Source organism: Lagopus muta, chromosome 1 (assembly GCF_023343835.1).
Source record: "Lagopus muta isolate bLagMut1 chromosome 1, bLagMut1 primary, whole genome shotgun sequence".
Lineage (NCBI taxonomy): Eukaryota > Metazoa > Chordata > Aves > Galliformes > Phasianidae > Lagopus > Lagopus muta.
This window is the reverse complement of record NC_064433.1, coordinates 118,739,955-118,752,890: the sequence shown is the minus strand read 5'-3', so window position 1 is coordinate 118,752,890 and position 12,936 is coordinate 118,739,955. Positions and strand designations below refer to the sequence as shown.

The following is a 12,936-nucleotide window of genomic DNA, read 5'->3' as shown; positions in this document are numbered from 1 at the left end:
GGGAATTTAAACCACAGTGTGCTGGTTGAATGAGAATGCCCAGCGGGGCTGAGTATGAACTGAAAACACAAACAATAGTCAGCATTTAGGTGGAAGAACCCATTGCTGCAGTGAGAATGCAGGAGCACAGCAGAGAAAGCAGCAGCATGGAACTCTATGGAACCCAAGTAAACAAGAGAAGCAATGGACCCTATTGTTTTACAAGCAGCTGTTCTTCTGGCAGCCTCTTCCTCCTCCCATCCAACACCAGTTACCAGCACTGGTACTGTCTGGAACAGCACAAAGCATGCTGTCAAGAAAGCTACAGTAAGACAGATGCTACTCAAGATGAGCAGAACCTCCTTGAATACTGGTGCAGAATCTTTCTACAGTATCCAGAAGGCAGCATGCAGATTAAAACCATACCACTGAGAGAATAAGGTGTCGGGGCATAACTTGGCAGCAGCTCAGCACCACACAGCTGTTTGCTCACTCCGCCTCTCCAAAGTGGAATGAGGAAGAGAACTGGAAACAAAACAGAACTCATAGGTTGGGATAAAAACTATTTACTAACTGAAGAGAAAGCAAGGAACAAAAATGCAACAATTACAATATGTATGGCTGCACTGCAATCTCTAGCCACCCACCAACTGATGCCCAGCACCATCATGATGCCTGCCAGCACGAGGTCTCATCACCACTGGCCAATGCCCCATAATCCCTGAGCAGTGTCCATCCGCAGCCAACTGCCCACAGCATTATGGCCCTCCATACGGTGCAATGTGGTACAGAACGACCCCCAGCCTCATTCAGGCACTGTTCTGTCCCCTCCCCACTCCCTGCCCCATCGTGGTGGCTGCTCTGCCTTGCTGAGTCTTTCCCAGCCCTGCCCTGCTCCCATCGCTCAGCAGCAACCAGAGTGTGCTAACAGCACTGTTTTGACTGAAAGCAGGGCATGAGAGCAGACAGAGAGGACTATTGCTCAATGTTACCTACCCTGATCACCTCTTTTGCAGCTGCTGCCTCTATGACAAACATTCCTGGGCTCCATCCATTCAAACAATCTCTAGTGACCCCCTTGGTTTTCAATGATCCAAGCTCTTGGAGCTAAAGAAATCAGGTGCTAAAACCAATTTTCAAAAAAACTAGAGCAGGAAAGGGCATCTCTTGCATTTAGGATCTCTGCCCAGTAAGGCAGCATCCACATCAACCCCTGCTTTTGGTTTTATAGCAAGTTATTGCCAGACTCAAACAGACAGGAACTGAAATTCTACTTTAAACAGCAACATCCTGCTTTTAAGTTCTCCAAATGCAGAAACAACAGAAATTCAGCGCTTGGCTTTGCCAATTTCTACAATGTGTTCTTCACACATCACAAAGGCACCAGTCTCTCGTCAGTTTCTGGATCAGACAGTACCAGAAAGGGAACTAGGAAAACACGGAGTGCAACAGAAATCACAGCATTTACCTTCCAGGGTAAGAAAGCCAGTGGACTAAAGCAACAGCCTCTAAATGATGACCAGTGCCTCTCCTTCCTAATACGGTATTCGTAGGAAACTAACTGAAGGCTTCTTGTCTCTCTAATTCTGAGGAAATAATTAAAGGAGCACCCACAAATGGATTGTCATCAGAATTCTACAGGTCTTTACATCTCAATATAGTGAGTTTTAAGACTACAAGTGAAGCATAAAGTTTCCTAAAGAAAGGAAAAAGTAGCAGGCTTGAAGGACAAATGAAAGATAAGGAAAGATGAATTTGAAGGAAGAGCAACTGAAAAGACAAGATGATGCAGCACCAGCTACCTGAAAAGAATGGGTGAAGTGCATCTTCCTGAAAAACAGGTGGGAATTGCTGATGCAGATTAAAATGCATATTAAAAATTTTCACGAGGGAAAAGAAGCATAAATGCACTTCTGTAGGTGACAGGAAGAGAAACTGCTTTCTGATAGAATGAGGTGAAGGAATAAGAAATGCACAGGAAGAAGCAGGCTAATTTCTTGTGCAAAAAACACTTGAATGCATACACTTTAAGAGATCTCACACAGCCAGGGTCAGCACATACAACTCTGAACTGTCAGGGGTGGTTGATCATGAACTAGATGGCATCTCTGCTAACCACTTACTGTAACCTTCATGAACCACAGTCAGCCAACTGAGATGTCAGCGAATCAAAAGCTAATTGATAGGTGCTACACACACACACACACACACACACACACACAATGTAGTCTTTAAAATAAGTAGCACGCTTCATTTAATCAAAGCAAGCAATTCCAAAATGCAGGAGGAGGTGACAAAAGAAAACACCACTCAAGTTGACCTCAGTGGCCAGAGTAAAACTGGCAAATGCAGTTCAGGGGTCTTAAACACAAGCAAATAAAGGTCTTTGATGAATGAAATTATCAATAGTTACAAGGGAGTAACAAAGTTGCAAAGAAAACAAAGATATTTCCCATTTCACAGGAGATCTTTGCCAGAAGAGTGGCCACAAAGAGCAGCTGCACAAGCAGATGAATATTAACAATTCTAAGAAAAGAAGGCAGCATGAAGATTTCTCTCCTATTTTAAGAGTTGCTTCATGCATCTGAGAGAGCTGATCTTAGTCCTACAAATTATTTGGCTGTTGGACAGTACTGCTTTTTTTTTATCACACAAGGAGCAAATTTAATCCTCCAGCAGCACCACGTTAAGCAAGGAGGAAGACACAGAAGGAGCCTTCGTCTGCTTTACTAAGGCTTCCCAAAAGTAAAATAACCATTAACTATCCTGAAAGAGCTTTACTCAAAAATCCCTCTGTTAAATACATGTTGCTCCTATGAAGTCAGAGCAGATCTGTACGGACAGCTAAACTTGACTCAATATAACCAACAGGAGTTTCCAATTGGTGCAAAGCCAGGAATGCAACTGAGGTGCTAATAAAATGTCTAAGCTACCTAGTTAATACCCAATCAAGCCCCAAAGTTTTAGTCCTTTGTCATCTGAAAAATTGCTGTTAAAGTCACCAAAGAAATAACTACATAGAGCACTGTTCCAGTAATAAGAATACAGCAATAAGCTATGAAATAAAAAGCTAATCTATTACCAAATTAAAATGAATGACTGAACTAATTATATGATTGAGTCAAGGTAGTAAATCATTCAGAATGCAGCAATGTGATCAAAGTTGCATGTTACCCGTTTCATTAAACAAACACAACAAAACATGCATAAAGTCATTGAACTCCACTAGTCAAAGCCAGTTAAACACTTTCATACGGAAATTACATTGATGAAAATGAGCCAACCCTAGATTTTGAGACTCACTGATCAACCTCTTCGTTCCTACAACCAAACTGAAAATACATGCATAAGGAAGCAAAACTTCCGAACTGCTGAGCCAGTGCTTTCAACAAGCGTTAGCAAGTGTTGGTTTCCTTGAACCAGAAGTTTTTTTGGGGGTAGGTAGAATGAGGGCTCTATTTTCATTTTGCAGAGAGAGGGGTAGTTGTTGTTTTTCCCTGTGTAAGTAGGGAAGCTGGATATTTCTATCCAACACACCGCAGATTCTGCAATCTAGCTGAAACACAGTACCTAGATTATCAGGAAGTCAGCATGGTGTTGCCTAGAGTGAAGGGTCCTGACGTGATATTGTTCCATAAAACCACTGATGACAACAAGGGCAAATTCACAAGAAATAACAGAAAAATCATAGAATGGCCTGGGTCGAAAAGGACCACAATGATCATCCAGCTTCAACCCCCTGCTATGTGCAGGGTCACCAACCACCAGACCAGGCTGCCCAGAGCCACATCCAGCCTGGCCTTGAATGCCTCCAGGGATGGGGCATCCACAGCCTCCTTGGGCAACCTGTTCCAATGCCTCACCACCCTCTGTGTGAAAAACTTCCTCCTCACATCTAACCTAAATCTCCCTGTCTCAGTTCAAAACCATTCCCCCTTGTCCTATAACAATCCACCCTCGTAAACAGCCATTCCCCCTCCCGTTTATATGCTCCCTTCAAGTACAGGAAGGCCACAATGAGCCTTCTCTTCTCCAAGCTAAACAATCCCAATTCCCTCAACCTTTCTTCATAGGAGAGCTGCTGCAGCCCTCTGATCATCCCAGTGGCCCTCTTCTGGGCCTTCCAAGAGTTCTGGATCTTTCTTGTGCTGGAGGCACCAAGCCTGGAAAAGTATCTAGCTAATCAATCCTCATACATAAAACATTCAAATATTTGTTTATAAATTGGCACCCTAGAAAACAAGTCACTAATCCTTACATTTGGAAACATAAAGCCGAACAGCATTTACATGTCAATCTGAATTTGGTAACAGAAAGTTTTTAAAATATTGTCATAATGAAATTCCAAACGAAAGGCATTGTTCTGACTTTGGAATTACTTGTGTGACCACTTACAGTGGGAAACAGATAGATGAGCATTCACAACTCCGTAAGTCCTCAGGGAGACATCACAGAAAGAACAGCAGTAATGAGAAAAACAGTGGAAAATTAAGCTGTTTCACTGCTACTCAGTTTTCTGTCACAAGGATAGCAAATTTTCAGTGCTGCAGAAGCGTATCACAGAGAGAGACAAAAAATCCACTCTGCCAAGATACCAGAGCATTAAAAATGCTTCTTGCCAGTGGTGAGGATGAATCAGCAACCACAGACAGATGACATATTTGACTTAAACGTGAGAGGGGGCTTTTCCATGAATAGTTTCACATCTGGCTCAAAAATGAAAAACTCTGGATGTAGATATTAATACCCTTACACTCCTGCTACCTTTCACTAACACTTCTACAAACGTCGCCATGTGGAAAGACGGTGCTACACACACAGTGACTTGGGCTGATATCAGTTAGCTGATTTAGCATGGAATAGCAGCAGCAATTGCACTGACCTCCAAGACCTTCTCACAAAAAAAAAAAAAAAACAAAAAAAAACCACAGGAAAGCATCCTGGTATTATCTGGTATTATTTCTGTGTGTGTTTATGTGGAGATCTCATTATTGAAAACAAGCACGAACATGTTGCTCTGTAAATTAACAAGCAATTTCCTGGAAACTGCAAGAAGAGGACACAGTGTATTACAGGGATTTTTATTTTCCTGATTGTTTTTAGAGAAGTCGGGTCACTCATTCACTTATTATGCATTCCTTATGAGACACAGAGTACTTAGCTTTTCGACACGTGGCTATCGAAAGCTAATTAAATATTTACAGATCAAGTCGAGCCTTGATTTGTAACACATGCAACCAACCCACACTGAGGTTTTTGAACAAGTGTTCACTCCCGAGGTGGTTGCACACCAGTGCTGACTTTGGTCTCCATGCAAATGAACAGACTTACATTGGTTTTGGTGTGAGCTACCTTTAATTATCAAAAGCAATTTAGCTGCGCAGGATGAAGAACCAAAGAGGAAATAAAGAAAGAGCAGCTCTTCCCTCCTCTCCAATATTTCTAATGAAATTCAATAGCAGAGCTCAGAATGCATCTCTACATTGAAACTACAGATTAATTAGAGGCTTGGGATCTGATCCTCACAGAAGTGTTCAGTTTTCTAGGTTGCATCACCCTTTTTTTGGAACAGATGTAATTTGTGACGCACAACTCTAGGCAAACCCTTACCCTAAAACAAAAGCACAGGTTCTTAGCGATGCTCACATTGGAATACAGGCTGCAGTGAGAACAAAGACATCTTTTTCTCCACTGTCCCTCATCATCCAGGACGCTCCTTCCCCTAAGGCAAAGTTAAGTTAGGAACAAAGCATAGCTGAGACATCACAGCAGTCGCCTTGCCACACAACTTTTAAGTAGGCATCACTGCTGTACTCACAAGATTTGGTTACTATTGATGCTTCCCATTTAGCAATCAGAAAAAGGGGGGAAAAAGTCAACTCAATTTTCTAACATGATCCATGGCTACCGAACTGCAGTACTGCATATTCTCACAAACACAAGGACTTAAAGCTCTCCTTGTGCGTCCCCTCTGTGTGAAGCAGACAGGCAGCAATTATTTTTACATTAGCTGAATTACAGAATCTTGATACTCACCTCCTCTCCCGCTCCCCTCCCCCTAATATATTCTTCCACCATTTCTCAGTGCATGAACATAGATACACCTTACAGCTACCTCCTGCTTTTGCACCCAGGAAAAACATACATTCTTTGGTCCAGGATTTTGTATTCTGTGATTTAAAACCAAACCAAAACACAAAGATAGGAACCACACAAATAAATCTATCAGCATTTTGATGAGTTTGCTCTGAAACAGCAATTTCAGAGAGAAACAACAGATACAATCTATGTGGCTGTTTTCTTTCCTTTGATCCCATCAGGGATGACCTGCTTTCAGCACTTCAGTGACCTCTACCATTTCAGACCTGGAATTTCAGCTGCTCATTACAAACTACCCAGCACTCCTTTTCCTCTCCCAGCACACACATCCTTTCCCCTTCAATGTGAAAGGAGTCAATGCATTATCCACAAGGTCAATGCTGATTTCCTACACCAACTGTGATAATGACGAGCAGCATTCTCAAAACAAAGCCCTGTAACATCCAGTGAATAGCAATTATAAAAGAAGAAATCTGAGTAACATTAAACTGTATATAGAATCATAGAATCATTCAGGTTGGAAAAGACCTTATAGATCATCAAGTCCAATGACACCCTAACCATCCTACCCTAAGTAACAACCCTCTGCTAAATCATGTCCCTGAGCACCACATCCAAATGGTTTTTGAACACATCCAGGGATGGTGACTCAACCACCTCCCTGGTTGGGAGCCTATTCCACTGCTTAACAGCCCTTTCAGTAAAGAAGTGTTTCCTGATATCCAACCTAAGCTTATGTTGTATTAATAGCAGTTTAAACGGAAATACATATACACTCAGCATTAATACCAAAATAATGTTGCTTATCAAGGAAGTGCTGTGATGTTGATACACATTTCTTTATAAGCAGACCAGGAAAGATGTCTTTCAGATGCAGCTCTAACATAACTCTCAACGTATGCATCTTTTGCTATCACAAAGGGGAACAAGAATTCTCCTGTTTCAAGAAATGGTATCTACTTTAAGCATTCTCTTCTCTATCACACCCTCTGATCTAAAAGCAACAGCTAATATGAGCAACAATTACAGTGGACACTGCAAGAAATGAACTACTTGATAGGGGCAAGAAGAGCACTAAAAGAAGACTATAAAATCAGAATTCTGAATACACACACATAAATATGGATTTTTTATTCCTTGGTTTCACAGCCATGTCTTGATCCATGCAGAAGGCAGCTCTGACAAAGTTCTGCTGTAAAGCCATTATCTCTTGGTTTCTAAGAAAAAAGCTTTCTGCCAGCCGCTTTTGTATGAAAATTCATACAGGTTACCAAAATCATTCATCAGTTTATGAAAACTCCACTCGAACTCTGACTTCAAAGACATTCACAGGCTGTACAAATATGGATACCAAACAACCGGAAATCTGATCCTGAGCACCTCTAACACAAGTGTTGTCAGAAATGAACCTACTGACAACAAAAGAACTAAGATGATTCACATCTCCTCTGAGGAGGAGAAATGAGATCTTTTTACACTTTGAGAAAGGTTTTCACATGAGATTTTCTGTGTGAGCCACTTTATAGCTGCTTATAATCTCATTAAAACAAATTAAATTTAAAAAAACACACTCAAAGTGAAGAAAAGCATGGTAACCAACTCCCATATGACTCTCCCTTGTATCCAGCTGAAACTGTACAACCGTTTTTGAGGATAATGTTGCTGAATGACACGTGTCATTCCTATTTAGAAAATGTCTTACAGCTGTTTTGCTCAAAGGCTCCAAAATTCCCAATGCCTTGTAGGGGGAACTTCAAATTTGTCCAAGAAGTCAACAACCACAGACACACCCACCTCCCTCTGTGTGCAATTTACACTATTTCACTAAGCTCAACTCAAAAATGTTTCATTCGACACAGGACTGTAGAGCTGTTGATGTTCACCAGCTGAACTCCCCATGCTTCCCCCCGCAGAGAGCATCCTCCAACACGTACTGTGGAACTAAGCATAAGTTTTGACACAGGAACATCTCTGACTGGAGGTCTGCATGGCCCCACACACAGGAAATGTGCTCAGAGTGCTCCCTCTATTGATGCTTGGCTAAGAGAGGGAGGAAGAGGAAGTGGCACACGTGCAATGTGGAAAGAAGTAGAGGGGAAAGACATATCAAGGCAGGGGCTTTCAGGAAGAAAGAGGAGCAGACTTGAAGGCAGGGGACAAAGGAGAATTAGGACAGGAGAAAAAAAAGGATTAGGAAAAAGTTAAAACTGGAAAAGGTGTTGCAATTAGTACAGAAAAATCAGTGCTGTTTTTTTTTTTATTTTCTTCTATTTCCTCTTGATGCAACTTTCCCCTGTTGCATACAAGGCAGTTGTGGTATTTCACAGCATCTTTCTCAACCGCTCATGTCAATCCACGCAGACAACGGTTGTCTGTGAGTACTAATAACGTAACCAGCTCAAAGGACACAAAGCTCTAACTATGGGGACTACAGACAAGCAAAAGCAGCCTATCCTCTCTTTCCTGCTGTCAATGGAAAAGTTTTAAAAATACCTTGGAAAACTACTAAGAGAAGCAATTCTACAAAAAAATATATACACCAAACAAGCTACTAAGTGAACCATTCAGAAGTTTGGTGATGAAACTGTCTATCTATCAGCAGGAATTTACACAAGCACTATGGTGAAGGCTTCAGCTTACTCCCATAGCTCTACTGTTACATAGGACCCCTAACTAACGCATGAAAATGACTAACGCATGAAAATGACTGAAAGATGAGCGGATCCAGCATAGCCAAAACAAGGATCCCTGTTCATTTACTGCAGAGGTTGGAAGGTGTGCCTCAACCGACACAAGGCGCTGCAAAACTTCAGCTGTTTTGGGATGATGCCAGCTAAACACTGCTTTCTGTAATCATGCTGTACCTTTACATGTTCTGAATTAAATAAGCAGCTCTTCCCCATGCAGCTACCGTACCTTGTTCCTACTTTGTCTGCTGGACCTTCAACTTCATTCAGCAGGGCAATGTGATATATGAGCACACAAAGGTCTCGCAAATGAGACTGAGGAGTTCCATAACCACACACAAGCCTTAAAAATAAACACCAAACTCCCACACACGTACCTATGAAACACCACCTTTCCAATTCTCAAATATTTACAGAAGGGGATTAAGCATGTTGCGCTGTCTCTGCCCTGTCCCCCTCTTATGTTTCAGAAACTATCAACTTTAATTCACTCAGTTCTCCTGACAAGTCCATCCCAAACATAAAATAATTTACTTGAAGATATTGCAACTCTAATGTCACAGAACAGCTCATAAAACATCAATAAACGCTATTTATTCTAAGGCTTTGAGCACATGCTGTAAAAAAGCTTGAGGTTATACACTGAACTTTAATATACACACGTGTAATGGACACGTATATATGGAGCCTTGGAATCATCAAATCACAGAACCATAGTACGCCCCAAGTTGGAAGGGACCCACAAGGATCATGGAGCATCATTGAACTCCGGCACTGAGGGCCGTGCCCTCTGCCCTGTGGTGCAGCCCCTTTCCCTGACCCCCAGCTGCCCCCCCCTGACGCAGCTCCACGCCGTTCCCTCGGGCCCTGTCGCTGTCACACAGAGCAGAGCTCAGCGCTGCCCCTCCGCTCCCTGGGAGGAGCTGCAGCCGCCCTCAGGCCTCCCTTCAGCTCCTCTGCTCTGGGCTGAGCAAACACAGGGGCCTCAGCCGCTCCTCTCATACACTTTGCCCTCCAGACACTTCAATACATTCGTAACCCTCCTTCAGACACTCCCTACTAGGTTTATGTCCTTCTTACATAGTAGCACCCAAACCCACACTCGGTGCTAGAGGTGAGTCTACACAGCACAGAGCAGAGCAGGACAACCCCTCCCAAGCGATAGTGCTGGGCCTGGTGCATCCCTGGGCCCTGTTGGCCCCATTGGCTGCCAGGGCACACTGCTGGCTCAGATTCAACTTGTCACCAGCCAGAACCCCCAGATCCCTTTCCGCAGTGCTGCTCCCCAGCCTCTCGTCTTGCAGTCTGTACACAGAGCCAGGGAGTAACAACGCTGTGCAGTGCCAAACACGAAATACAAATGATTAATACGGGAAGCATGAAAGTAATTTAAAAATAAAAGACGAGGAATCTCAACAACGTGCTACCTATGAAGAATTCACCTATTCTTTCATGCATCTAAATGTCTTTGAGAAATGAAACAACGCTAAAAATGTTTTTAATAAAACTGTTTCCATTTGGAATCTCCTAGAAAAATTTCACTTTCATATTACTCATATCTTCCTCGCGTGTTTTTTCCATTTGTTTTTTTTTAATAGCATAAGAATCGCTTAGACTCTAGAGATGTGAATGACTCTAAAGATATGAACAATGAGAGCGTGCCTTTTCTCTGCTCTCGTTTTGCAAAGCGAGTTCTTGCTGAAGAGGCTGTGGATGCCCCGTCCCTGGAGGTGTTCAAGGCCAGGTTGGATGGGGCCCTGGGCAGCCTGGTCTAGTACTAAATGTGGAGGTTGGTGGCCCTGCCTGCGGTGGGGGGGTTGGAGCTTCATGATCCTTGAGGTCCCTTCCAACCTGGGCCATTCTGTGAATCACAGCGAGTTCTGAAAGTCATTATCAAAATCAGCTTTAAGGATGCCAGATGTATACAATCATGGGAGGTCTTATAGCGTCACAATGCAAAGTTAAGAATGAAAAAAATGCCCTGAGGATAAGAAATAATAATAATAAATAATTAAAACAAACAAACCAACCACTAACCATCATTTCTTGCGCTACACCACACAGATTTTGCTCCATCCCTCAGCGATCAACCCCACACTTGCTTACAGCACTGCATCTTAAGAAGTTCCGAGCCGCGTTGCCTAGCAGACACACCAACCCTAACAGAGCCTTCTGCCACCCAATTACAGGCGGCGGCACGGGATGCCGGCCTACGGCCAGCAGCACCGGAGTTCGTTGGGATCAATACAGCGGAATGAGGCACAGATGGCTGAACGCCTCCCAGCCCCAGCTGGAGGACTAACTGAAAGTCCACAGCGAAAAGCTAGCGCTGAATCTCTGAAGGTACAGGTACGGCAGCTACGCATCGCTCCGACAGCGCTCCTTAAGAACAAAGAGAAGATTTCTCCCCGCTACGTTCTCAGTGTCACCGCATGACAACAGGTAAAACTGGGTAAAATGTCTGCCCACCTAATGCGTTGCAGGGAATGGCTTTAGCAGTATCGCTCTCGGGCTGCCGGCAGCATTTCTGGCTCAGCGGGCACCGGGAGCCGCTCTCCGGGGGCACCCCCGGGCAGGAGCCGGTCGGAGGGTGCACCCTGCCAGCAGCCCGGGCTTGCTTTTGTTCCCTCCGATCCATCGCTCTCAGCCGGGCGCCGTTTCGAGCAGCGGGCCGGCCCCGGGAGCCCGGCACCGTCGGCGGGGCCGCCATTCACCCCCCGTCCCCCACCGCCCGCCTCCTTCCCCTCCGCACAGGTAGCGGGCGCTGCCCACCTCGGGCCGGCGCCGTCTCTTCCCGAAGTCCGCGGGAGCCACCTCACGGGCAGCGCCCGCCCGACGGCCCCGCCGCCCGCAGCCGCTCAGCCGACGGAGCCCGCGGTGGGTGTGCCCGGCGGAAGGCTGAGGGCGCTGGACGGCTCGCAGCCTCCTCAGCTCCGAGCGGGATCGCCCACCGCGGCAGCCCCGAGCGCCTCCGGCTGTCACATGAAAGCAATCGGCGGGGAGCCGGGGGAGGGGGAGAAGTTAACAGCCGCGAGGCGGACGCTCCCTCCCCGCCGCCCCTCGGCTCCGACTCACCCATCGATGTCGAGCGAGGCTCTGCCGGGGCGCGGGCTGAAAGTTTGGGGCGGCTGTGCCCGAGGCTGCTGACGGGGCTGTGCTCCCTCCTCCTGCGGCCGCCGCTCTCGGTCAGCGGCCGGGCTGCACGCCGCGTCCTGCGGGAGGCACCTCGCCTCGCCTCGGCATACGTGTGCGCGTGGATGCAGAAAGGAAAAAATAAAACGAGGCGAGGGCTCAGCCTTCAGCTCCCCCCAGCAGTCCCCGCTGCTGGGCGGAGCGCGGCCGAGCCCGGGCACCGGGAGACGGCTGCCGCCGAGCCGCGCCGATGGGCGTCGTCTTCCCCGCGGGCCGGGGCGCGGAGCAGCGCTTCCCAACGCCGGCGCTCCTGCTGCTGCTGCCGCTGTCGGAGCGAGCAGCTCCGCTCGGCTCAGCGTGGCGCTGCGGGAAGTGTCGCGAGACTGCGCCACAGCCTCTGCGCCGCCGGGAGAGCGGGAGGGAGGGCGGGGAGGAAGGAAGCGGAGCGGCGGTCCCCGGCGGGGGCTGGGGAAGGAAAGCGGTGCAGAGAGGCGCCGGGTGCGCCTCGCCCCGTGGGGAAGGGATCGGCCCGGGCCGAGAGGGAGAGAAAAAAGGTGAAAAGATGAGGTGGAGGCCGGCTTGGTAGCGTTGTTGAGGGAGAAAAAAAAAAAAGAAAAAAAAAAAAGGGAGCAGAGTCGCTCAGAAGGTGCTGCTGCGAGGTGAAAGGCGCGCCCCGGTAGAACGACCGAAGCTGAGAGCTGTCGGCGCAGCGCGGTGACGCCTGCGGGCAGCAGAGCTGCGGCTGAGGGCGGGAGAACCTCCTCTGCGGGCTGACGGCGACACAGGGGAAGCGCGAGAGAGAGAGGAAGCGTAGGTAACGCAGCTGTTGGAGCACGATCACCCTTAACGGCAGTGAAAAGTTAAGCAAAAGGAGCTGTGCTAACCTCCGGGAGGTGGTTAGGCTTGGAGAGGATGAAAGCGATATGGGAGGCACGCTTCCTCTGCAGAGCAAGGAGAGGTTATTTTGAGTAAGGGCTGCTGGACGTTAGAAAGGCACAAGGGAAAGGAAGGCTTAAGGTACGGAAATCTACTCTCCTTT

General features: G+C 46.4%; 1 protein-coding gene across 2 annotated transcripts in view; it reads right to left on the bottom strand.

Moving 5' to 3' along the window:
- Positions 1-12,292, bottom strand: part of SH3KBP1 (SH3 domain containing kinase binding protein 1) — a 220,043-nt gene extending 207,751 nt beyond the window's left edge. Inside the window, exon 1 of one of the 2 annotated variants that reach the window (XM_048932215.1) lies at positions 11,841-12,292. Coding sequence is in view for 1 of the 2 variants with exons in the window: in XM_048932205.1 (XP_048788162.1) it covers positions 11,841-11,844 (4 nt within the window). In the remaining variant the exon portion in view is untranslated. The remainder of the gene's footprint in view (positions 1-11,840) is intronic. The other variant, XM_048932205.1, reaches the window with a different exon arrangement.
- Between the last annotated feature and the right edge of the window lie 644 nt (positions 12,293-12,936).